Source organism: Daldinia decipiens (assembly GCF_022478715.1).
Source record: "Daldinia decipiens strain CBS 113046 unplaced genomic scaffold F4813scaffold_36, whole genome shotgun sequence".
NCBI classification, from domain to species: Eukaryota; Fungi; Ascomycota; class Sordariomycetes; order Xylariales; family Hypoxylaceae; genus Daldinia; species Daldinia decipiens.
The window spans coordinates 53,981-78,328 of NW_026054579.1; the positions used below are offsets into that span (position 1 = coordinate 53,981).

Here is a 24,348-nt window from a genome sequence, read left to right on the forward strand (position 1 = left end):
ACCCGTCAGGTACCATCATTGATACCTATCATGTACCGTATCTGCATCTCTCTAGGTACATTTTACCCCACCATTCCTACATCCCGCACATCCCCTACAATCTATATCGTATCACCACGTGTAAGGCCCTTCGTACTGCCACTAGCAAACATTGACGCTTTCAAACTCATCAAGACTAGGTACTTTAAGATAAAAAACATCATAGTTATTCACCGGTCTTTTCATTTGGGTATCGTGACGCTGTCCAGCTCTATATAGTAGCCGTTCTTCTTAAGAACAATAAAGTGCTCGAACTAATCCCACTCGCCAACCTGTCAAAGAGACTTTTCCCCTGTCCTATCCCGCTGGGCCTCCTTGGACCCCGACCCCGCAAATATACCAGAAATAAACCGGGAACATACAATAAACCCTCCCCGAACGCCCCGGCCAAGCCCTTCCTTACCTGGCCGAACTCGTATAGACTTGCCAGTCTTTACCAATGCCTCATTATTCATTGTGGGGGTAAAAAAAAAAAAAAAAAAAAAAAAAAAAACTATTAAAGAACTCTAGTCCACCGCTCCTTCATGTCGTCTCGAGGGAGTAGAAACTCTCGTCTAGTGTAAACTCCTTCACAAAGTCGGGGTTCACGTCATCCCACGAAAACAGCGGCATCGTATTTTCATCCGTAATACCCAGGTCCATACCGCTCATGTTCATGTCGGCAGAGTCCAAGTCATTCTGCCCGATTCCGAATGGCTGCCATTTGTCGAACCCCATGTTCGGGTCGGGCCCCATGTTCAACTGCAGATTAAGCGACACACCTTCCGAAACGTCGCTGTTCGGTTCTGAACCTGCGCTGTCTTTGCTCGACTCTGGTGTGTCGTTTGGTGTTATTGCCCGGTACACGTTCATGTCGAAAATAGCACCTCCGCCGCCACTTTCGATACCCCCAAGGTTCTGGAGCAGATCTTGTGGGTCTATAGTTGTCATCGGCCAGGCTCCATCTGCGCCAGACGTCTTCGCAGGCGCTATAGTACCATCTCCACTCTGAGTTCCGACGTCGGCCTTTGGTGTGCTAGTCTTTCCAGCCATCGCTTTAACTAGGTCCGTGGGTTTGGCGCCCGCGGCACTACCTTGCCTCTTCATCGAGGGTTCGCGAGACATTGGCGTCGCATCGGCTCGGCTCGCCGGCGTTTGACCCTGTTTCGAGGGATCGAGTGCCATCGGAGGGGCCGTTGTCGAGGCGTTCGGTGGCGCCTTCGGGTGGCCGTCCGGATCTAATCCGAGCCTGGTAGCAAGGCTCTCGGTCACGAACTTGAACGGGTTCTGCGAGGGCTTCACGTGCTCCTCCTCGATATGGTTTCGTCGAGCCTCTTCGGTAGCAAAGCCGGTACTGTGTGCCTCGCAGCTTAGCTCGGGACACTGGTATGCTAATTTTGGCGTTGTGTGTTCTGCCGGCGTCTGTCGCTTGAGTAATTCTGGGGACGATGCCTTTTGAACTTGGGGAGATGGACTCGCGCTCACGCCGCCCGAACTAAGACCTGGCTGGCCATTGGTTTTGGGTCTCTTGCGAGCGGGTAGTTGGAGATCAGCTTGGGTAACAGCAGGTTTCCCAATATATGTAGGCTGACCGTTGGGTGACTGGGCGCCAAAGGGGAACGGAGGTTGAGAGGTAGTTGGCGCAGCCGGTGGTTGTCCATTCTTGCTGGTGGTTCTTTGGTGTATTTTGTTCAATGCATTTTGCTTCTCGAGGTTAGCAGCGTTTAACGGCGTCGGCGCTCCCATCGGTGGTGTTGCGGTGTTTTCGCTACCCCCCTGCTGAGGTCCTGGTTCTGGGGCATGTTGCTGTTGGGTAGCATTTCTCTTCATAACTTGCGGATACTGGTTGGTCACGTCCCTACCCATGCCCTCCATCATCGCTCGTACGCTATCCAGCTCATTCGGTTTCAAGGAGAATGCCTTCTTGAGAGTTGTCATCTCGCCATCTGCGAATTGTTTACCCAGGCGAAATCGCTAAAATCACATTAGTTATCCAACTTTATAAGACGTTTCATTGCTCAAACTCACCATTCTGAAGAACATTCTAGCGCGGTTATCGTCTCGTGTTAGAGTGTACCACATTGCTAATGCTTTGCTGAACTTGCCCATTTCGCTGACCATATACTGGATCTTCTGAGCCATATCTTGATATTGTTCCGGGTTCATTGGGATTTCCTGGTACGGCTCTCTGGCCGCATTCATTTGCTCCTCTTTATTAATAGATCTCAGATGCTGCATTGCCTCAGATATTTGCGGCTGCTGTACACCAACACCTCCAGCCGCCGCCGCCTGTCGAGATTTCATCATGGCTTCGTACTTATTCCTCTGCTCAGGCGGAAGAGCGGCAAGTTGAGCCGGTGGAAGATGGAATTGTGGTAGAGGCCCGGTGGCCTGAGCCTGTTGGGACGCTGGACGCTGGACTGGAGTGCCCGACGGGTTCGGCACTTCGACTACATCATCCGTGCTCGCACGCTTTAGACTATTCTTCTGAGGGGCGGTCGAGGTCGAAGGCGGCGGACGATTGTTTTGAAGTTGCCTATTCCTTACAGGCGCCGCAGGGCCTGTAGAATTAGCATCAGGTCCCGCATTTTGCGGTCTTTGCTGGAGGGTGCTTGAAGGATTTGGCGGCGGGGCTGATATGGCAAGGTTGTTGTTAGGTGGTTGAGAGGTCTGGGGTGTCTGCATTTGTGCATTGGGTGCCTGTCCGTTTGCTTTAGCTCTCATTTGAGTTAGCTTCATTTGCATGAGAGCCGTCTTGATCTTCTCATCTGGCCAGCCCTTGAACCTCTCGTGATTTTTAGCCTGTTGAAAGTCGGCGGGACTAATCGTAATACCCGCAAATGGGCCCATGTTAACACCTGGCTGCATAGGCATTTGCGCATTTGGGATTTGCGGTCCCTGCTGCGGCATATTAGGTTGGGCCATCTGATTATTTGCCGCCCTTTGCTTCATCATGCTCTGGAACTGTGCAGTCTGGAAACCCAATAGCTGCTGCATGACATGGGGACTGGCATTCTTCTGGGCAAGCCACTGCTTGAGGTGAGTCCACTTCTTGATCTCCTGTGGTACTGGCTGGTTTGTTTTCAGCTGGTCCAGTATTCTTCCTGGTACATCCATTCCATCCATATAATTATTGACGTCCTGGGGCATTTGAGGTCGACCTTGGGGCTGCATGTTCCTCATCCTGTTCATCTGCTGTTGAAGCAGCATTTGGTTCTGAGGATTCATCGGCATGCCAGGATTGGGTGTTTGGCCCATATTATTTCCTGGGTTAAATTGAGCCATAGGGTTGCCCTGTCCGAACTGGCCTGGCTGAGGCTGACTGCGTCCAGGTGCCTGGCCCATGCCCGCCCTCGCAGCTGGATTAGCAGACCATTTCATTAACATCTCATTTCTCTTCTCCGGTGGCAAGCTCATAAATGTATTACGCTGGTCGGGTGCCATCTGGGCAAGGACGCTGTTGAGAATGTGCTGATTGTTCATTGGGTTTCCACCCATCTGCGGCCGCTGATTTCCTTGATTGAAACGCGGGTCTAGTCCTTGCCCGAAAGGCCCGTTGGGTTGACCCATTTGCTGCTGCCCTTCCGGCTGGCCCATGACTGGAGTCCGGCGAACTGGTGTGTTCAGAGTGTTCATGCCAGGGCTTTGAGAGATGGCGCCACCGTTTAATCCACCGGGCTGGCCCTGCATTTGTTTAGCCTGCGCCTGCGCTCTAATCTGCGCCTGCGACTGGGCTGCCCTTTGGTCCATCTTTAACTGTTGAGCTTGTGGCAGGTTGAACTGTTGTGGCATTTGATTAGGGATACCGGACTGGTTAGGTCCAGGATGGTTACCAGGATTAGGGCCTTGCATTCCGCCCATAGGTTGAGGTGTGGCATTCCGGCCGGGTCCATTACTTGCAGGCACCACCATCTGTCCTGCTTCCTGAGCGAGTAGTCCTGCCTTCTGCTGGTTCATGATGCTCTCGACGTTCGAAAATGGACCAAACTCGCTATTGGGAACCCCGACCAACTGTTGCCCAGACTGGTTCATCTGTCGCTGCTGGGCTTGCATCTGTAATGCGGCTTGATTGCCACCATTACCACCTCCCTGTCCCTTAAACGCCTGTAACATCTGAGTCTGTAAATGGAATAGAAGTGGGTCCTGATTATCTGCCTGCAACTGCGCCATCTGCTGGGGGGTGAGTCGCTGTTGTAACATACTACGCAGCGCATTCCGCTGTTGTTCCGAAGTTTGGTTCAATTTCGCCAGAGCCAATTGCATAATTTTCGTCCTATCTTGAGGCGGTAGACTTGCCAAGGTGGCATTCATCGGTAGCTGAGAACGCATCTGTGCTACACCCATCTGCATCTGCGGCTGATTTGGATTCATGGGGAGGCCACCCTGGCCCCCCATACCCATTCCCGGTTGATGAGGCTGCTGGGGAATCGGCGATGGTTGCATCTGTTGCTGGAGATGCTGGAAGCCCTGCTGTGGTGGTTGTCCCATACCCCTGGGCATCATGTTCTGGTTTATTAGCATCTGCTGCGTCTGGGCTTGAGCATGGGCTTGAGCATGGGCTTGAGCATGGGCTTGAGCAGCGGCCTGGGCATTCAGGGTGCTTTGGAGGCTCTGCTCATGTGCTTGCCGCCGTTTGAAGAGCTCTTGAACACGACCACCAATCTTCTGATCGTAAGTCCCCTAGACAAAACATTAGTTCTACTTCACAACCAGATTGAGGCGCAAAGAAACCCACCTTATCTGGCGAGTTCAGAAAGGCATCTCGTTCAAAGGCCAAGCCATGGCTTACGAGCTGCTGCGAATCAAGAGTAGGCATGGCAAGAAACGAGTTAGAGATCCTAGATTATGTACTGATTAGCACATCGACAGACCGATATTTTCATAATTATAATGACGAATAGATAGGAATTACGGTTGGCAGTAGCAATACTTACAAATTCATCGCGTTACTAACCCGTAGGTTGACCTGTACTTGATCTTGCCAGCCACCAGTCTGAATGCCTTGTCCCATAATCTGCGTATAAACGAGATGCGACAACTGCTGGTGGGGCGGTCGCTGCCGTACACCGCCGCCACCCATTTGTGGCATATTGGCGGCCATGGCCGCGGGATACAGTTTGGGCTCGGTCAAAGTCGTACACGGCCGGTAGGGTCAAGATAGATTCCTCTTAGAGAATTGAAGTCAATCTAGACAAGATATCTAGCAAGAACTTTGCTTGCAAAAAATACCTTCCTAGGTCCTATCCAGTACACGTTGGCACAAGTACGCGCAATTAGACTGGGCGATCAGAACCGTCAGGATATCTGAAAAGAAAGTTGTATGAGGCAGGTTCTCATGTCACGAAAACCAGACACACTCGCAAATCTCAGTCGAGGCGTATTTGTTGTTGAGATCAAGGTTCCCGATTACAAGCACTTCATTTCCGTACAATAATCCTGGTATCGAAGCGAGTCTACACGTTCGTGGCCGTGTCGGTCGATCCGGTCCAAGGTTCACCTTTAAGAGAATGCTGAAACTGTGACTCAGAAGCTCTTGGACGCAAACGCGGTTCGTTGGGCGAACATTAACGGTATAGCTTCGGTACTAAATCGTGTATAGTTTCGCGAATGTCCTTGCGAAGAGGGTGCGCGGTAACCAGGTACAGATTTCGCGCCTGCGAAGGTATAAGATGAAAGTAATTGAAGGTAATGATTTTAGTACTAGATAGAGTTGGATGGTCAAACATAGGTAGACTATCCGAGCGGCGATGGATCGGGAACGTGGACCGAAACGAGGTATGGGAGACGACTTCGAGGAAGAATGTTAGTACGAATAAACCATGTATCAAAGTCGATACCAATAGCGCAAATACGGGACCAAATATAGCTATCGAAAGGAATGGGCGGGTCAGGAGACAAAGATAGCAGGAAATGGGAGGGAAATACCAAACGTGAGATCCGTCCGAAGAGTAGGGAAACGGTAGAGAAGTAATAAAAGGGTCGGAATGAGGTTATGGATGTGGTGATGGTAGTAGGAAAGAAGAAAGGCGGCAGTGGGAGGGAATAGGAACGTTGTTAGAGTACAAGCAGAACAGTAGTAGGCAGTAGGTGCTGGGGCACTTCATCCAGGCCAAGGTTGCCGCGTGCGAGTGGTGAATGATCGATCACCAATAGTGTGAATTGAAATATTGGTAAAAGTGGGGGTGCTTGGGGATCTCCCACTGACTAACTGCGACTGAGATGCATTCAAGTACAGTACACTTGCAGATACTTGAACCGTACTGTGGGGTACGGTGCGATAAAACAAGATATGATTGGACAGTTTCTGCTGGGCGGTGGACGCCCCAGCCCTCCTTCAGCAGCGGATTCATCAGTACATATGTATACTTCAAACCTGCAGGACGTGGATGTACCTTCTGATGGTAGCGACAGCAAGCTCATCCATCCTGAGGGATACCTGCATTGTATGTACACTTTGTACATGACACTTATCGCACTGCGACATTGGTGCTGATACTGAAAGTAAGGTACCAAGGGGCCTAACCAGGCTTTTTCTTTTTTTTTTTCTTCCATCGCCCTCTCGCCCTCGCCCAAGCTTAGGTTAGGTACGATGATGCAGATAGGCATAGAACTTGTTCTTGTTGTTGCTGTGTGCGTATGTATGTGAGGTGTATGTATATATGTGTAGGTATGTGTGTGTAAGTATATATGTGTACGCTACGCCCACAGTCGATTCATACATGTAAGGCAATATGGAAAGATATTGCCGGTATGGCCTAATAGGCCAACTACCGAGAAGGTACCATGTAGGTAAAGGGCATGCAGGGCCATATAGGTTCGCAGGTTTAGTAGGTTGATGAAAAAGAAGATAGACTTACCAGATAGGATTATTGCCTGTCTCGCGTAGAATTCTTTAACGGGCAAAGAAGACGGGATCTACGGGAGTTGAGAGTGAACGGGAGGTTTTCTAACGGGGCCAAGCTTTCGGAACGGCGATTGCTGGTTGATTCGCAACGTCGCGAAAAACTTGGCAGTCGAAATGGTAGAATGAATCTAAACAGACCCAAACAAATCCTAAGCAGCAAAGGAGAAAAAGAGCAAGTATCGGGTCTTTGCTGAGCTGGCTTGAATAATGCCACTTATCACTTAGGTATGTTAGGTATGTAAGGATAACTAGGTAAGTTATGTAGTGAGGCGGTCACCGAAATAGAAGAGAGGAAGAAGAATACTTATTTGGGGTTGGCTGTGTTTCGCTTCTGGCTGCTCTCCAAAGTCGTTCAATTGGGTCCAAATATCTGCAAGTCGCGCACGTACCTACATTAAAGTAGGTACATGTATCATAAAAACCGTTTTATAGCCCAAGTACCTAGGTACGTTATCTATAGGTACGGTAGCTCTAGGCACAGTAGCGCTCAGGTGTACCTGGGTACTGCATTATGTATGCGTACATGTAAGGTTAAACTAGTACGGGTACACGGATGCACGAAGAGTCAAGGGCCCTGCCTACATCAACATATGTAAATTGACAAAAAAGCTACATGTACTTACATTTATGTACCTACAAGTATTATAACCATCAATATGTGTGTGTAGGTAGGTTAGTACCTATGTATGTGAGGGTAGACATCCAAAACCAACTAATACCTAGTGGGATGTTGCAAACTTCTCATGAACCAAGCACCGAGTACGCACCTATTCCCTTTACCTGCATGCAAGACGAATGCTTATCATCGCGATCGCCAATATTCGTAATATTCGTAATATTCGTATGTATGTGCGAGTTGTTCGCAGTCGAGGGAGCTTAGGTATACCCTTCATCAATCTGACGAAATTGGGCGGGCTTTTTTCGAACAGGGGTGTAAATCATAGCTACTTACCTAGGTTACCTAGGTACATAAGACGGAGCTCTTCACGTTCAACAAGAAAGAAAAAATCAACTAAAGAAAAAAAAAAAAACTTAGGCATCTTTGCTGGGTTGGGGCTGTTTTACATAGCTGTCATTAAACCCTACTGAAATAGTAGGCCACTTATACTGGGCGGCTGGGATAGCCGCCTCAATCTAAACCGCTTTCTTATGTCGTTTAACCTTTTTAGTCATAGCATACAAATCGCATACCGGTATGAGACCTTGCAAATAGTACCTATTATGTAACCTAGTTAATTGCACTGGACTTGGGTGTTTTCTTTCTTGATTTCTTATTAGTGAAGGGTTCTCACGAGGTCCAAATCTTCATATTAAGATGGTTAAAATGGGTAAGATGGGACCTTGGTGAGTTAAGGTTGGCCAACAATTCTAGTTTTCTTTTCCCTAAAAAATTATTCAGGCAGCTCTCGTTTCCTCTCACCCGCTTTGCGTAGACCGTCTTATCTTACCAACATGGATAAAGCCACACGTCAGCTAGCATGAGGGCGTATGCACACGACGGTCTGTATGCAACATAAGTAAGTACCTAGGTTAGTCTACAGCGCGAGATAACTCATCTGGATGTTGAAGAAGCATATTATGGCTGCTGATTCTGCAACCGATAGCACTTCAAGGATCCTCAGAATCCACTAACCTAGGTGAGATTCATCTCGACCAGGGACCTCGAGTCCAATATCGCCCCCTCATACCAGGATATCTTAGTGCAATGCTATGTATACAAATTCTTGATCTGTATTGCTTACTTTGCCATGCTCCCATTGATATCTTTTATGAAGGGGACTACCATAGCCCCTCGAAACACTCTTGTCGCTACTTATTCGGATAATTCCAAGAATTCTGAGTGCCCATAAACCTGGCCGGATGACTCTTTAATTGCTATCCGCATCCTCCAAGTCTTGATTGGGGATCGTTCATCCTGCCTGCCTGACCATTGATATATCACAATTTGTATGCCTCGAGAAAACGCCTCGAGAAAACGCCCCCGAGAAACGGACGGTATGCCATAAGTTGGCAGCGTCCTCGCCGTCAGTCGAAACGGACAGTCGACATTTATTAGAGATCGATAACTGCCTGGCTGCGTCTAGCGTAGCAAACAGTCGGCGACTCTACTAAGCTACTAGCCATGCGAAGGTGGGTATGACGAATACATGTAAACCTCGTGATAATGAAATTATTTAGCGGTAGCATGACCCCGTATTGTGACACGCCAACATCTCGGCCAATGTCATAAAACGAACTTGTAATAAAACGCGGCGCTCTTTGGGTTCTGTTTTATCTTCCAGGTATACATAATCACCAGCGCGAATACTGACACCAGCGTAGATAGGACTTGAATAGTCGGGGCTTATATTTAATCTAAACATTGAGGCAGCCCTGCGAAGACACGATACGTGCTTATGCCAGACAAGACGTGCTTCTTACGCCGACCCAGCTCCTGTACGTGTCGGTAAACCCCCACACTAAACTCTGTCGATCAATCAGAATGCAGGCAAGTAATCATTCGGTAACCTACTTGGATATTTCCAGGAGATGATCGAGTCGCTTTACGGTGAAGGCTTATAAGTTACGGGGAAGTCTGATGCCACAAGGCATCGGTGAGTAGGTAGACATATGACACGAGCAACGCGAGCCATGTAGTGCGAAGCACCTTATGACATATATGTACCTAGACTCTCACAAGTTTTGTATCATAAGCACGGCGTAACTATAGTAGGCACGTACGTAATGAGTCGAGTCAGCCTCACATTTCCCTCTACTCGTGGTCAATCACCAACATCTAGGTATCTCATAAGGCTGGCTAACCTGCCTGTCCCCGCTCGGGCGATCTTACTCGACGCCCCTCCAGCGCTGAAGATTGACCACGGCTAGCTTTAGTAGAAGCAGGCGAGATGATCGACAAGATTCACAATCTATAAACCAAATCTGTAAATTAGGACAGGCGGGAACAGCTGGTTAGGTATACCCACATATGGAATGAAGAAGTTATGCATCATCTATCGACAAACCGGCTTATTCGTGCGTATTTGGACCTCGTCTTCCCCTCCACGATTACTACAAGAGGAAGCACCCCCATGCAGTTAAGTATATACTTCCACATGCGATAGGGTACCACGCTCAGTACCACGCGCCCCCAGCCTTCGGTACCGGGAAGGAATAGTTCATACCACTATTACCTATCGAGAGGGACAATTGCCTGATATCCTCCATCATGTTCTGATTATACAAAAGTAGAATCGTATAGTTAAGGTAAAAGAAGATAGTTAACCGAGTTAACCATGGCAAAACTGAAGAAGAAAAGATGACCCGCCGTAGCCATCTTCCCAATTCCCTCCCAGGAACTATTTCTATTTCAGGTTGAAATATAATAATATTGCTAAACCTCCTGGTTCATGAGGCACTTGGGTTGAAAATAGACTCAGCTCAGCTAGCTTGGTGTCCCTGTTTGTTTCAGTCAGTGTCAGATTGCCCTCCTTCACCAAACCGGAATCAGATCAAAAATGCGCCACATAGTGGTTTCCACTCTCTACGAAGTGCCGAGAACCTATAGCATCCAACACATATCCACATCCGTGCCAGTATTTCCAATTTTGATGCTAGAGTCCGCCCTTATTAGGTCTACGATGCGCGTGTAGACAAACCTTTGGCGTTATCTAACTGCTCGGAATAAAATAAAATAAAATAAACATACGTTTTAAGATCTCGAGACCTAATGAAACGAATAGAAAATTCGTCGTCATCGTTAGATGAACGAATGATATTTCATTTCTAACTTGAAAAGATTCGATTGGCGGCAATGTAACGGTCGTTCCTATTAAACCCCGCCACTTGTATCTGCTGGCTAACAGCTACCCTCGGAGCAGTTAAATATGTCCTATGATAGGCACTTATATGCGTACAACACGCAGACTACAAGGTATGGCTGTTACTAGGCCTGTTCGTTACCTCTCAATCCCAAGCTAAGGCTTATTACTTGATACAAACTAAATAGAAATTCGCTTCTCTATCGAAGTATAAGTGATTCGTTCATTCATAGAATAACTCGAGATGATTACGTTGCCTGAACCAACTTGAATCCCCATATCCACCCTATCTCCTCGACATACTAATGGATGCTCAAAGGATCCTTAGCTCTTTCGCGATACTGCCCTACGATGTTGGTAGGTTGTGCGTGGGTATCTGGATCCAAACGAGCCAAGTACTGCCTAAGTACCTGGTTCTTCTTGATTCCCTGGCTAGAAGTCTTGGGGGTTACTTATCATGGTACAAACCGGGGGACCCGCAATGTTCGTGTCAACGAGGCACACGATGTACATGCATGTATGTATGTAGTAGATCAACGGGAGCTACGTGTATGCAGATATCCTCACTAGTTATTATATGGCATCTTAGTCTAGTTTCCTATAGATAAGCCAGCTTGCGCAAATTAGCAGTTCATCTATATTAAGACAAGCGGCATGAATCTAAGAAGCAGATGAATCTATAAATGAGTATATAGGTTCGAGCGCCAGTCAATGCTTAAGGCGGATTATTTCTCGGACGACGGGGCGTTTTGTGTGATGGACGGCCTCCCCCACGGGCTAGATGTAGATGGCTATTCTATCAACGAAACGCCATCGACGTCTGGACTCTGGATTAGGTAGCAAAAGTCTCAAAAGGTATTGTACATACGCTATGAATCTGGCCGATGGCGAGTTAATCATCATAGCGCGGCAGAACCAATTAGGATTCACGCCACCTGCCCACCATCATGTGTAAGTTGAAGAGTCTGTCCATGATTTAAACACCCAAAAACGTTAAATCCCACCGAAGTCAATGTAATCTTGTCCCAGCTGGGCGAAGAGCAATTGAATCATTTTCGAAGTTTGATGAGGCCTCACTACCAACTAGCTTAGTAGATGGCTACCTAGGTAGGTATGTATGGAGAGGTAAGGAGTTAGCCATTAGAGCAGCCATAGGAATACCCCTTCGTGATATGTACAAACCTCCCGTGTTCCTTGTACCTAGCTATCCCTTGTAACGATCTAATGTATAAGGTTCCTTTTCAGCCATCATGACAACTGGGCAAGGCGATTGCTCTAATCAACCCCCTTGCCTCAAAAAGACCCCTGATTTTCCAGAGTGGGCTAGATAGTCTAGTTAGATACTTTGATTGGCTGCCTTTCGGAAGAATCGAATGGGCATATTGACAAGTACCGAAATTCCATATGAAGTACCAAACTGCATACGATACATGACTGAAATCTTGGTGATAATTCATACTGTATGCGTCTTTACCTAGCCAAGCCTACGTACGTAGGTACGAATCAAGAACCAAGACCACGTCCATCTTAGAGCATACGTATCCTATACAAACTAGAAAATCTCTCCAAAGAGAGCCTAACATGAAGCATCATGGTAATCTGTATTATACCCTATATATATACATTTCACTAATAAAAGGAAGGGAGTGTTTGCAATTGTACATACCACGACTTATGCGTCCACTCTGCCACTGCATCTCAAAAGGGTGGGCGGAGTATCATAGCATGGTATTATGTTATGTACATAGTAGTAAGATGCATCGACGCCTGGTCAAAACTCAGAAAAGGAACCAAAAACTGGGAAGACTTCTTCCGGATCCCGCCGTAAAGAAGGGGTCGGACGACAACCCCGCGACCAACAGGGCTCACTCAGTACGTGTGACAGATATGTATGTATTTACACACATCTACAGCTGGGTGGCATCACTGTACCAGGTTCTCCGCCGGAAAGCTTCAAAGAAAAATATGGCGGTGAATTTGCGGTAGGCAAGAACAAGGAAAATAAAAGAGAGGACTCGGACGGGTAGGGTAGACTAGATGACTCGAGAGATTCCCGAAGGCGTGGACATAGGTTTTAGAGCCCTCGAGATCTTCCATCTTTAATAAATGAGAACTAGGTTTAAGTGTGGTAGAAGCTGGGAATCCCTTGCCCTGACAGCGGATCATCTTATTTTAGTCTTTAGAATTCTTACTCCACAGGTGCGTTCGCTTACCGGGTCCAATGGAAATGCTGCTAACAACTAAGAGCCCTGTCCGCTTGGCCTTGTCTAGTTGTAATGGTGGTCTGGCTCCTCCGGTGCCTGGCATCGTTGTGGGTTGCGCAAAAGTATGTATCTGGGTAAATTTGTTGGACTCCTTCTATTGTTTTTCTCCCTTCGCTTCACTCTCTCCAAATATACGAGAGAGGGAAAGGAAGTAACCTAGTAGAATGACAGACATGCTTAATAGCGATCCAAGCGCCTAAGCGCCACTTCATTCTGCAGAATGTGCAGCAGACTATGCGCAGAATGCGGGTGGTAGGCGTGGCGAGCGCCTGATGTTCCAAATGTGTCGGTTTGCATCTGTCCAGTTCTGTTTGCCGGCCAGGTTGGCCATCTTATTTGCTCGTGTGTAGCACGAAACGCATCAGAAAAAAGGTCATGGCGTCCGAGAAAGGAAAGAAAAGAGCGGCTTCGATTTACTACCCTCGGTCTCTCCCCCTTCTAGAATCACCAGAAGCCACTTTCTCTAAGGTATGCGGCACAACACATAGACATGCAAGCGATCAGTGTTACTACATGAGCAACCACTTACTCGCGAGACTGAGTGCCAGACACCGGGATAAGAAAAAAGAGCGCCTAGACGTAAACGATGCAAGTCTGATTGCTGATGTAGATGATCTCAATTGTATATGCATCTGCCATTATCGTCGAATATAGAATGTGAGGTAGGAGTTAAGCATTTATAGCATATTACCTAGGTTAGGTTTACTTAAGTTAGGTACCTAAGTTATTAAGCCTTGGATCAAATAAGAACATTGAGTACCTAACATAAGGTAATCAACAAGTTTAAACTTTTGCAAGGGGATTTTCAAGATCGACCCGACTTGATCGAATTCACCGGTAACACGACGGCAGACGGATAACAGGAAGCTAAAACCGGTAGGTGGGCTGCGGAGAGAGAGACCCCCGGTCGATCGCATATCTACTATGTATTATGTAGTATCAAAGCTAGACTAGCGTGGTGATTAGTCACCTATCTTTTATCTTTATCCATCTTTATCGGGTACCTATACATTGTAATATGTAGCACCTACCTTAGATACCCTACATCTTAAACTACATGTAACCACCACATACGTGAGGTCAGTCAAAGTGAAGAAGCTACCTACATATACACTTAACTACCCGATACACACAAACTTCATGGCTCACAGAATGGCGCCGCCTAGATCAGCTTTGGACTTTCTAGACTTCGTCAACGCCTCTCCAACACGTATGGCTCTCATAATTCCCACCTCCCCCCATCTCCGTCCCTCACCGCTAACAACCCCCCTCTATAGCATACCATGCCGTTCACAACTCTATCGAGAGGCTGGCAAAGGCTGGTTTCGCTCCTGTAAGGGAACGCGATAACTGGTCTTCTACCCTCCGACCCGGTGGAAAGTACTATATGACCCGGAATGGCTCGACTATCGTAGCATTCGCTATAGGCGCCAAGTGGAAGCCTGGAAACCCAATCGCCATGCTCGGTGCTCACACGGATTCTCCATGTCTGCGTATAAAACCCGTCAGCAAGAAGAGCAGCGTTGGGTTTCTACAGGTTGGCGTTGAGACCTACGGCGGTGGCATCTGGCATAGTTGGTTCGACAGAGACCTGTCCATTGCCGGTCGTGCCCTGGTTAAGGATGGAAAGGGGAATTTTGTTCAGAAGCTCGTCAACGTTGACCGTCCCATTATTCGTATTCCTACTCTCGCCATTCACCTTGATCGGTCATCCGAGTTTAATCCTAATAAGGAGACTGAACTATTTCCCATTGCCGGTATGGTAGCTGCTGAGCTGAATAGGACCGGCCAAAACGAAGCCCCTAAGCCGTCAGGTTCGAAGCAAGATTCCGAAGACGAAGAGACATTCCAGCCACTAAAGGAGATAACCGACCGTCACCACCCGTACATTATCGAGCTGATTGCTGAACACGCAGGGGTGCAGGTGACTGATGTAGTCGATTTTGAAATGGTTCTCTACGACGTCCAAAAATCTTGCCTTGGCGGGTTGAACGAGGAATTTATCTATTCAGCCAGGCTAGATAACCTAAACATGACATACTGCAGCGTAATGGGATTGATAAACTCGGTCTCCTCTCGAACCTTGGATGACGAGACCAGTATTCGCTTAATCACTTGCTTTGACCACGAAGAAATTGGCTCGACATCAGCCCAGGGCGCAAACTCAGATTTATTACCTGCTGTTGTCCGCCGACTGTCCATTCTTGCTGGTAAAGGGCACGGGGATTCGGCATCTGACAAGTCATGGGAGCATATTAGTTCGGATCCTGAGATAGACTTGTCAACTGCTTTTGAGCAGACGATGGCGGCATCGTTCCTAGTCTCGGCCGATATGGCTCACTCAGTTCACCCTAATTATGTTGGTAAATACGAGTCAAACCATCAGCCAGAAATAAACAAAGGTATGATCCTAAATCTTTGGAAAACTAAATGTTAATCCTAACTTTGAATCTTCAAGGTGTTGTGATCAAGATCAACGCAAACCAACGCTACGCCACGAACTCTCCTGGTATCGTTTTATTGCAGGAGGCAGCGAAGCATGCAGGCGTGCCCTTACAGCTATTCGTCGTTAGGAATGACTCGCCTTGCGGTAGCACTATCGGACCTATGCTATCTGCTAAACTTGGCGTTCGCACTTTGGACTTGGGTAATCCTCAGTTAAGCATGCATAGCATCCGCGAGACGGGAGGAACTTATGATATTGAGCATGCGATCAAGTTATTTGATGGGTATCTGTCACACTACTCAGATCTTGAGGCTAAATTATTTATTGATTAGGTCGACATACCCCATAGAGCTGTGACAGGACATAGTCATAAAGTCTATACTTTTACAAACCCCCCCCCCCCCCCCCAAAAAAAAAAAAAACACACGAAATCTTTTTCATCTAGAACGATTGAAGTACGAAAAATGTCAAGATGTCAAGTACAAATCTCATTAGTGCCAAATCAGAGTCCGTGAGCAACGTGCGTTGGGTAGTTTGTATTGCGATATACAATATACAGGTATATACTATACAACCAAGAATCAACCATTATAGAAGCCCTTAGTTACCATCTCTCGTCATTTCAGGGGGGGATAGCAGGGCAAGCAGCTTAGCTTCACCTCCATGTAGTGGCAAAAAGTGAATATACGATAGTTAAACGCTACGACCTTAATCACTCCTCGTAGAAGCTTGCTTGAGGGCATCGAGTCTTACCGCCGTTCACAAAAGCTATTTTGAATGTGCCGCCAGTATTTATGTTCCTCTGTTCTCCCTCTCCCCCCTACAAACTTGTTCTATCCGGTCGAGGTCGCTCTCAATAAACTAACTACCCATCTATCACCTTCGACACTATTATCATCACCACATTCCATCCATCAGTCGAAAACACAAGTGCGAATCCGTATTATTATGCGCGATTGCTAGTAGCATTCAATCATAATTGCTTTCAATTTTGAGGTTTGATCGTCTGCTCGCCTACTCGCCTGCTCGTTTGATGCCGGTCATTCAAGCCCCTATCTCTCACATTCACTCGGGTCATCCCCAAACGAAAGGCATACCCATCTCGAGGTTGTGCATGTCAACAACCGTCGACATACAACGGAAACCAACAAAAAATTGCCTTAAACCCATTGATTTAGGTAATCATTCAAATCTGAGTATAGATACAAGATATCACACGAGTCTTGGTATCAAGTAAGCGTTGCCCCCTTTTCCTAATCTCAACCTCGTCGCCCCTATCTCGACGCTTCTAACGCACACCAAAGAGACGCAGCTCTAGCCAAACATCGCTGCCGAAAAAGCTTCCTGGCGCTAATAACCCAGCCGATCAGCTATAGAATAGCGATCTACCCCTAGAGTCAAGCAACGACAAGTCTTCTGCTGGACAGCAGATCAGCACACATAGAAAGATAGAATAGACACATAACCAGAGCATCACCGTCGACATAAACAACAGCAACCATGGCTCCCACGTGTAACAACGCCTTGGTCCGGCCTTACGCTACCGTCGATCAGCTGCGCTACTACAACTGGCAGCCCGCGTCCCCCAACCCACGTAGCTCCAACGACGCTGCTGCACACAGGGCCTTCTACTCGGTGCCGCCAGGAATCTATCCTAACAACACCGCCCTTCTCTGCCGCCACCCGCCACGCGCTGCTCGCGCCTCTTCCGTCCAAATCTACCAGAGCCTAGGCCTAACCCAGCGGGACGCCGACTGGCTCCTCACGCGCGCCGCCGAGCCAGTCTACACCGAGCTATCCGAACTGCCGCCCGCCGCCGAGCACGTCCACGACGCATGCGCTCTGTGCACGGGGGACGACGGCCTGCACGACGCGACCTTCCTCTGCGGCTTCCACTTCTGCCTGGCGGTCGGCGCGCACACGCCCTCCGACTTCGAGGTCCTGGCCTGCCTGCGCATGGGCGACCGGTCTGACGGCGGCATCCGGTGCAGCGGAGACCCGTTCCGTATGGTGTCGACTCTGACTAGAATCAAGAACTTGCTTGTTAACAGCACACCTGACTACGAGCACACCTCGCGGCAGGTCATGTCTAATCGGGGCTTGTTCGGGGCGGTAGGAGATGACCGCCCAGCGCACTAGGCTGGGTCTGTCTGCACTGCGATGCTGCCGGGCAAAGAGTGCGAGACGGAGACGGAGGCTGTTTTGTTTTGTTTTGTTTTTGTTTTTTTGGGGTTTAGAGTATTAATGCTTTCTTGCTTTGAGATATTGCTTCGGGATTGCCCGCTTGCTTTTCTTTCCTGCTTGGATTTTTGGGGGGGTTATGGTAGGATACATAGGAGAAAGGAAACTGGAAAGGGGGAATGAGTACTAAAAAAGAAAGAAAAAAAAAGGGGGAGAGGTTGGAGGTTAGAGGCTGGAGATCTAGGTTTCTGAAAACCTCAGTGGATGACAGACCTGGAACACTGGATTATATGGCATCGGGACGAACCGAAACGATCTCGGCCATAGGCGTTGGTTCGACTAAGATCCAACGAACGGATTAGTTACTCACAGTTGGAAACCATGGGCAAAACTTGGCCTAGCTGGTTTCCCCCTGACGTGAACTGATCCCTAAACTAGTACATGTATCTATCTACTCTGAGGTTTCTCTTTTTAGTAGGACTCTACTAGGTTACTTATTATCAACGGATAATAATACGGTTTTTTTTGGCGAGACCATGGCTACTGGCCAGCTAGCCTCTTCTAGCAGCAGGTAAGGAACACAGTCACCACAATGACCGTTGCTCCCACCATGCGAGAATAGGGGCTGCATTAGGTCCTTGTCATTTTTCATAACTACCTACCTACCTAGGTTAGGTAGTTATTTATTTCAAGCAGTTTTTAGTTTTTATAACAAGTTAGTTAATCAACACCAGTGTTTCTCTACTTCAATGCACGTTATTTCAAGTCACTAGGAGAGTGATATAGTGACTTTATTTCTTTGTTCATTTACTTGCTAACGGCATCTCGCCATTGCTTGCTACCTAGCTTCAATTCCGACGTTCATCTATAGTCAACGAAATTGCGGTTGGTATAGTGAGCCAAACTCCTGTTTATGCAATTAGACATCATTTCTGTCCATATCATCTGTTCCCAGCCCCCAGCCATAACCTTCCATCCCTTAGAGGTCACCTCGACTCTTTCATTAGACCCTGTAGGTACTTGGAAAAGGCCTTCTTGTCTGTCGACGTAGTCATGGCTCGCAGGAAATCATTCCCATCAATGGCGAGGCCGGGGAAAAGGGTCGACTGCAGGTGTTCCAAAAATGTCCCTCCCGTCTTGAGGTATACGGCCTGCTCTAGCCCAGCGATCTCGTGGAGGACTAGCTTAGCCTGAGCATCCCCGGCCGGGTTGAACTGTGGGTCACGAAGAACTTCCCAACATACGGAATGAAACCTATCAATGAGAAATTGATCGAAGCCGGGGATTGCGGGTGATGGAGATCCCGTGGGCGCTGACGGATTTGCCGAGATATTTGCTACGTCCGGTCCGCCCCAGGCACCCGCCATCTTCGTGAGCAACCCGAGGGATAATCGACTCGCCGGGAGGCTTCCCGAGCCTGGGCCGATATCTCGAGCTAAGGTTAGGATGGAGGTGATTAGTGATTCGAAAAAGCCCTGGTTTGCCTCCGATACGAGTACCCCGGCGAGCTCGTTGTTCAAGATAACCCCAATGAATGTTAGATACTCGCGACGGAGCTCGGCAAGTTGGATCTCATCGTCAGTGCCGTTAATTGGCTCGGACAGACCGCCAAAGACTCTTTGTAGCAAGGGCGTTAGTAATTGGTTGAGTACCTCGTAGATTTCCGACTTGAATCCATAGACGACTTGGTCCAAAAGGCGGAGGAACATGGCCATCTCGTCCTTCGACGAGCTTCTAGACAAGAGGCCGTCGATCCATTGAGGAAGCTGTGGAAGCACGGCGGACCCTAGCACGCCAAGCAGGCGCGAAAATGCCGATCTACAAGCGGTGCGGATTTCGGAAGAAGTATTGAGTTCGCTGAGCGCGATTAGTATACCCTCGGCGGCGCGTGCGAATTCGTCGGATAAGGCTTTTGCCGGAGGTGGCCGTTGGTTCGAAGAATTCGCCCCGGGCGTCCAGTCCGAAAACCCATGTGCCAGTGTACCTAGAGCTAGGATGATATGGTGTATCTGAAGTATGGCTTGAGCATCACTGTTCCTAGCTCTAGGGAGGTGCTGCTCCATATCGGAAAACAAGGGATCCATGACCGAGCGGGCGTAAAGCGCTTGCTTTTCTACCGGAGTCGCACTGGTAGACGAAATACACCCAATAGCCTCGAACAAGTAGAGCTGGCTGTTAAAGACGGCACTCGCAGAGTTATCGGTTTGGTCCGAGGACATATCATCATCGGCATCCTCTCCTGGTACTTCTGCCTGGATAGGAAGGAGATCGCTGATAGACTGGATGACTGTCTCGGCTACGTTTCCCACTTGGGCTCTCAGGTGCTTCACGAAACGATGGAAGAGATACCACGAGCGCGTACGAATCCTAACGTGGTCCTGATGCACAAGGCGGACGAAATTCTCGAGAACCTGACCGATGAGTGCGGGTTGAGTCTCAAAAAATGCACAGTAGCGGACACAGATTTCCATGTAATTTAAAAGAATTGCTGGGTGCGGGAAATTTGCGATTCCTGGTTGGATAACGGTTAGCAGGTCCACCAACCCAGATCCTGAATTTCACATACCAGATTGTACCATTTTGGTCATCATTGCCATAAGTCGTTCTGATGCAACTGGAGAGGGCTGGCTCTTGGGGCCTAGTCCTTGATTGGGCATCGCAAGCTCGCCGAATAGAGACATCTCGTGAAGAGCCAAGTCGACATCTCTCCAGTCCATTTGTGACCCTCGCTCATCGAGGGTCTGGAAGGTATTCGCGACCAGATTAGATAGAACCTCGACATAAAGGTTCTGGTCAACAGCTGCTACTGTTTTTTGCAGTACTTGAAGCCTCTTCCGCAGCTCTAGGAACTCTGCTTCGTCTGTTTGCTCATCTTCATTTCCCCAAGATGACGTCTCGTCGTACCGCATCTTCATGATGATGGCGTTCAAGATCGGAGGCAGCGTTTCAGAGAAGGAAGGGGGTAGTTCGGAGAGTTTGCGGAAATAGGCTAGAACATCCGTGAGCGATGGTATAACGGTAGAACATACCTCGTCGTATTCGTCCGAGAAGAATCGTAGTAAGAAGGGGATAAATTCGTGAAGGAGCTGGTTCGATTTAGCTCTAGTAGAATCATCAGTAGACCGGTCTTCTAGGACTCTAACGATGTCGGCTACGACGGTGTTAACCAATTTGGCGACGGCTTCGCCCAGGTCAGTATCATATCTAGGGGTGCCTTTAAATTCGTTTAGCGGAGGGCTGGCTATGATCTGGGATATGATATCTCGTAGATTGAGGAATGATATCATTTCGGCCTTGTCAGCCGGACGCATCTTCTTGCCTACAATCTCGGTGAATGCCTCGACTGCAGCATCCCTGACCTTGTCCTCGCCCCCGGAGTTGTTGGAGCGACCGACCAACGGAAGGATCAAGCTCAGCATACCGTCGTTGATGATAAGAGATATATCAATCCAACTAGCCCATTTGCCGATAATTTTAAGAGTCATCTCGATGATGGCATCATCCTGATTCCCATACTGAGCAAGAAGATCCTGCCAAGACTGGGCCACCTTTCCAACATCGCGCGCCCGCATCAGATCCTTGAGCTCGGTATGGCTACGGGCCTGGACATCCTGACGCACAAGCAAGACGTCGGCAATCTCGTCGTGGATGGAGCTGAGAATGCGTAGATAGAGTATGACACCTGGGACATTGTCGCGTTGGTTGCTTCCAGGTAGGGTCGTGAGAGCTAGTACATCGTCGAGGAAGCTTTCCCAACCTTGCTTGTACAACGAGACGAAAAGTAAGGTGAGAGTTTGAGTGAGTTTGTTCTGTAAGGTAGGAGAATCTATCTGGGATTGGTTGGTGCCGTAGGTGGATTGCACGTAGGCCAGGAGAGCATCTCTAAGGCTAAGCAAGGCCTGGGTGTCGAGGGATTGTACGTGTATAGCATTATTAACTATCTCGAGGCTAACGAGTCGGACGACATCGGAGGATCTCGGGGTTCTAGCAAACAGACCGATACAGACTTGCCATGCATGAGGATCGGCACGTAGTTGATGTAGATAATCGAAAGCTTGTGTTTTTAGGGCTTGGTCGGAGTTAGGATTCCATGCGATCTCAATGGCATTCTCGATCTATATAGTATAGAAGTCGGGTCAGTCGATAAACTAAGCTCTGCGATGACGACGACGACGACGACGACGGTGGATATGAAAGATCATCTACCTGAGATTCCATCTTGCTAAGACGCCGGATCCGAGCCCTTCAGCTATGTCCAGGCTATATCACGTATCAACAATATCTGAGGATGCTATGGCGATTACGATAGATTCATGCAGCATGCTGCTTCACCATGACCCAGAGACAAAGAGCGTTGTTAGGTAAAAGCGGTTGCTCCAATAGTATTTAATAGGGTTCAATGTTCAATTCCAGGGAGGTTTGTTATGAGGTAGTAAGTCAAGAAAAGGAGTAGCGGTCGCGGGGAATGGCAAGGGTTGATAGTTATTAGATTATGGATGGCGTTCTTTTATTTTATTTTTTTTTATGTTGTATGTCAATTCAAGTCATAAAAAGCGATGACATTCTTGTGTCTTTTTTTTTTTTTTTTTTGGCTGCCCGCCATCCCACTTGCCTTACCTGTTTCTAACCCGCCCTGGGCCTGCCTGCCTCTGCCTGCCTGCCTGCTTGCCTGTAAAGTATTGTTTCCCCCACTTACTCGATTTAGCGTTAAATCTCTTTCTACATGTCAACTTTGGGCGTAATTGGGCAGGCGGTGAGCCTGATTGGGTCTTTCTCCCCGCAGTGGACATCAGACCTAGGCCTAAATCATAGATGCTTTAAATACATACATGCAACTATCATATGTATTATTATTACTAGGTAGTTAATAAGCGGGAGGGACATGTTAAAGAATGTTTTGTACTGAAGGTTAACCTAATACAAATGAAAGACACCAGCAATATTAATAAGGGATAATTAATATTCCAAGTTAGTTTACCTCAACTATTATTATCGTATTTTTTTTCTTACTATCGCTTCCTGTTGAAACTCTACGTCGTATCATCCCAGACTATCTCCCAGGCCGACGGAGTAAACCGTACGAGGCCTTCTTTATGGCATGATGTCTTTAGCGCTGCCCTAAAGTGTCACATTCTCCCCTCAGCCTTGTGAAATCATATCTTCCATCTTATGTAGACCTGTCTCATGAAAGGACTGGAACCTACCAGAGTCGAGACATGATGAGTAGCGATTTTTGTTTGGGTTGTCGTCATCGGATCAAGAGATTTATCCTAGACGTATGATCACAACACCACGAGCTCTGCTCACATGTTATAGTCAGACTACATCCCCTTGGCTTCCTGATATCCAAAGGACTTGGGCTCTTCTCTATGAGCATACCTAGTTATACTCATGAACCATAGCCGTTCTCCAAGCTCGATTCGAAAACTTATTGGTCGAGATCGCATTCAAACTAACGTGCCATTCATATTGGAATCTTTAGCGTCAAGATATTGTCCAATATTAACTAGAGCGAAAATGCTCCCCAAAGCTTGAAGCTCGTCTTTGATTCATTAGATTAGGTGAGCACTTAAGTATGGAAGTGCACATTGGTATAGCCTGTGGGACCTATCATACCAAGTATTGAGGCTCGAAAGAATGAATAGGCATCGATCGACTCGAAATCGGACTTGGAAACTAAATATACATAGCATCAGTAGTAAAGCAGGTCAACCGTTATACTCTTTTTATCACGATCGACGAAAACCAGTAAGTTGACAATGGTGGCTTAGCCACCGAGACCATCGCTGTTCGTCGGACTTATAAGTTGACTGATGGCGACCAAGTAGCAACTAAGTTTTCTGGACCATTACGTAGGACCATGGTTGCGACATCAATACTTGAGGACAGTGTCTCGGGTTTGGTGATCGTTTTCTGCAATGTTGATCTCCTAGCAATATACAATGCTCGACTAGTATTCGGTGAACTTGAGATTGGATTGGTCTTTGCTGTCGATGTCTTCAGACAAATCTTCGAGATAGCTGTCAGTTCAGTTTGTCTCACGATTAAGTATGGCCAATAAATTGAGAATGACCAAAGCTCGTTTCGAGAAGGTAGATCTCATGTCGCCATTATACACAAGGGTTAGCTAGCGTAGGTTAAGAGATGGGAACTACATGGGATGAATGAGAGAAGAAAGATGAGCATTGGCAATGCCCCTCCTAATATCTAACAAAATAGAACCGAGATCATGTAATCAAATTTATCCAATACTCCTTTTCCTAGTCGTGCCCTAAGAAAAGTAAGCTCTTCCAAGAAACCGGGGGTGATGGGGCGGCCATCTACATACCATCTACGTAGTCCGAGCGCCTTGGAATAAATCATTGCAACGTTCACGCACGGTTTCGTGAAGCACATGTCAAGATACGCGGAACGATCTAATTAATATTAGACATGTGCCGTCTGACGAAAAGCTTGTTGGAGCCCAACCGTAGGATTACGTATAATGGATCGCAGATGAAGGAACGTGACGACACCCTACATACGTGCACAGTATAGTAATTTGCGTTCTACGAAGTAGGTAAGACAATTTTTAATACGTCTATTATGTAGTGTCTCTCTCGTCGGTCGGATATACATAGAAACTTCATATGTAGGTGGCTGTTCGGAGTGTTTCCAAAATACACGTTGTATTCCAGCGTTCTGATACATCCTTGAACGATATTTCTTTTTTTTGTTAGTTACCATTAAACACAA

At 47.6% G+C, this 24,348-nt stretch overlaps 4 protein-coding genes across 4 annotated transcripts; 2 read left to right on the plus strand and 2 right to left on the minus strand.

Moving 5' to 3' along the window:
• Positions 1 to 409: 409 nt before the first annotated feature.
• Positions 410 to 5,435, minus strand: F4813DRAFT_202846 (uncharacterized protein). The gene is made up of 4 exons (XM_049239575.1): positions 4,953 to 5,435; positions 4,754 to 4,856; positions 2,047 to 4,698; positions 410 to 1,992 (listed from the first exon to the last, which is right to left on the minus strand). The coding sequence occupies exons 1-4, from the start codon at positions 5,117 to 5,119 to the stop codon at positions 562 to 564; spliced, it is 4,353 nt and encodes a 1,450-aa protein (XP_049096482.1). The 5' UTR covers positions 5,120 to 5,435; the 3' UTR covers positions 410 to 561.
• Positions 5,436 to 14,024: 8,589 nt separating this feature from the next.
• On the plus strand, positions 14,025 to 15,827 carry F4813DRAFT_370200 (peptidase). The gene is made up of 3 exons (XM_049244495.1): positions 14,025 to 14,196; positions 14,264 to 15,388; positions 15,445 to 15,827. Exons 1-3 carry the CDS (start codon positions 14,127 to 14,129, stop codon positions 15,762 to 15,764), a joined length of 1,515 nt encoding a protein of 504 aa, XP_049096483.1. The 5' UTR covers positions 14,025 to 14,126; the 3' UTR covers positions 15,765 to 15,827.
• Positions 15,828 to 16,528: 701 nt separating this feature from the next.
• Positions 16,529 to 18,094, plus strand: F4813DRAFT_370201 (uncharacterized protein). Its single transcript, XM_049244496.1, has one exon. It carries the CDS (start codon positions 16,933 to 16,935, stop codon positions 17,569 to 17,571), a length of 639 nt encoding a protein of 212 aa, XP_049096484.1. The 5' UTR covers positions 16,529 to 16,932; the 3' UTR covers positions 17,572 to 18,094.
• A 289-nt stretch (positions 18,095 to 18,383) lies between these two features.
• F4813DRAFT_370202 (Xpo1-domain-containing protein) lies at positions 18,384 to 22,157 on the minus strand. Its single transcript, XM_049244497.1, has 3 exons — positions 21,820 to 22,157; positions 20,180 to 21,728; positions 18,384 to 20,125 (listed from the first exon to the last, which is right to left on the minus strand). The coding sequence occupies exons 1-3, from the start codon at positions 21,829 to 21,831 to the stop codon at positions 18,600 to 18,602; spliced, it is 3,087 nt and encodes a 1,028-aa protein (XP_049096485.1). The 5' UTR covers positions 21,832 to 22,157; the 3' UTR covers positions 18,384 to 18,599.
• Between the last annotated feature and the right edge of the window lie 2,191 nt (positions 22,158 to 24,348).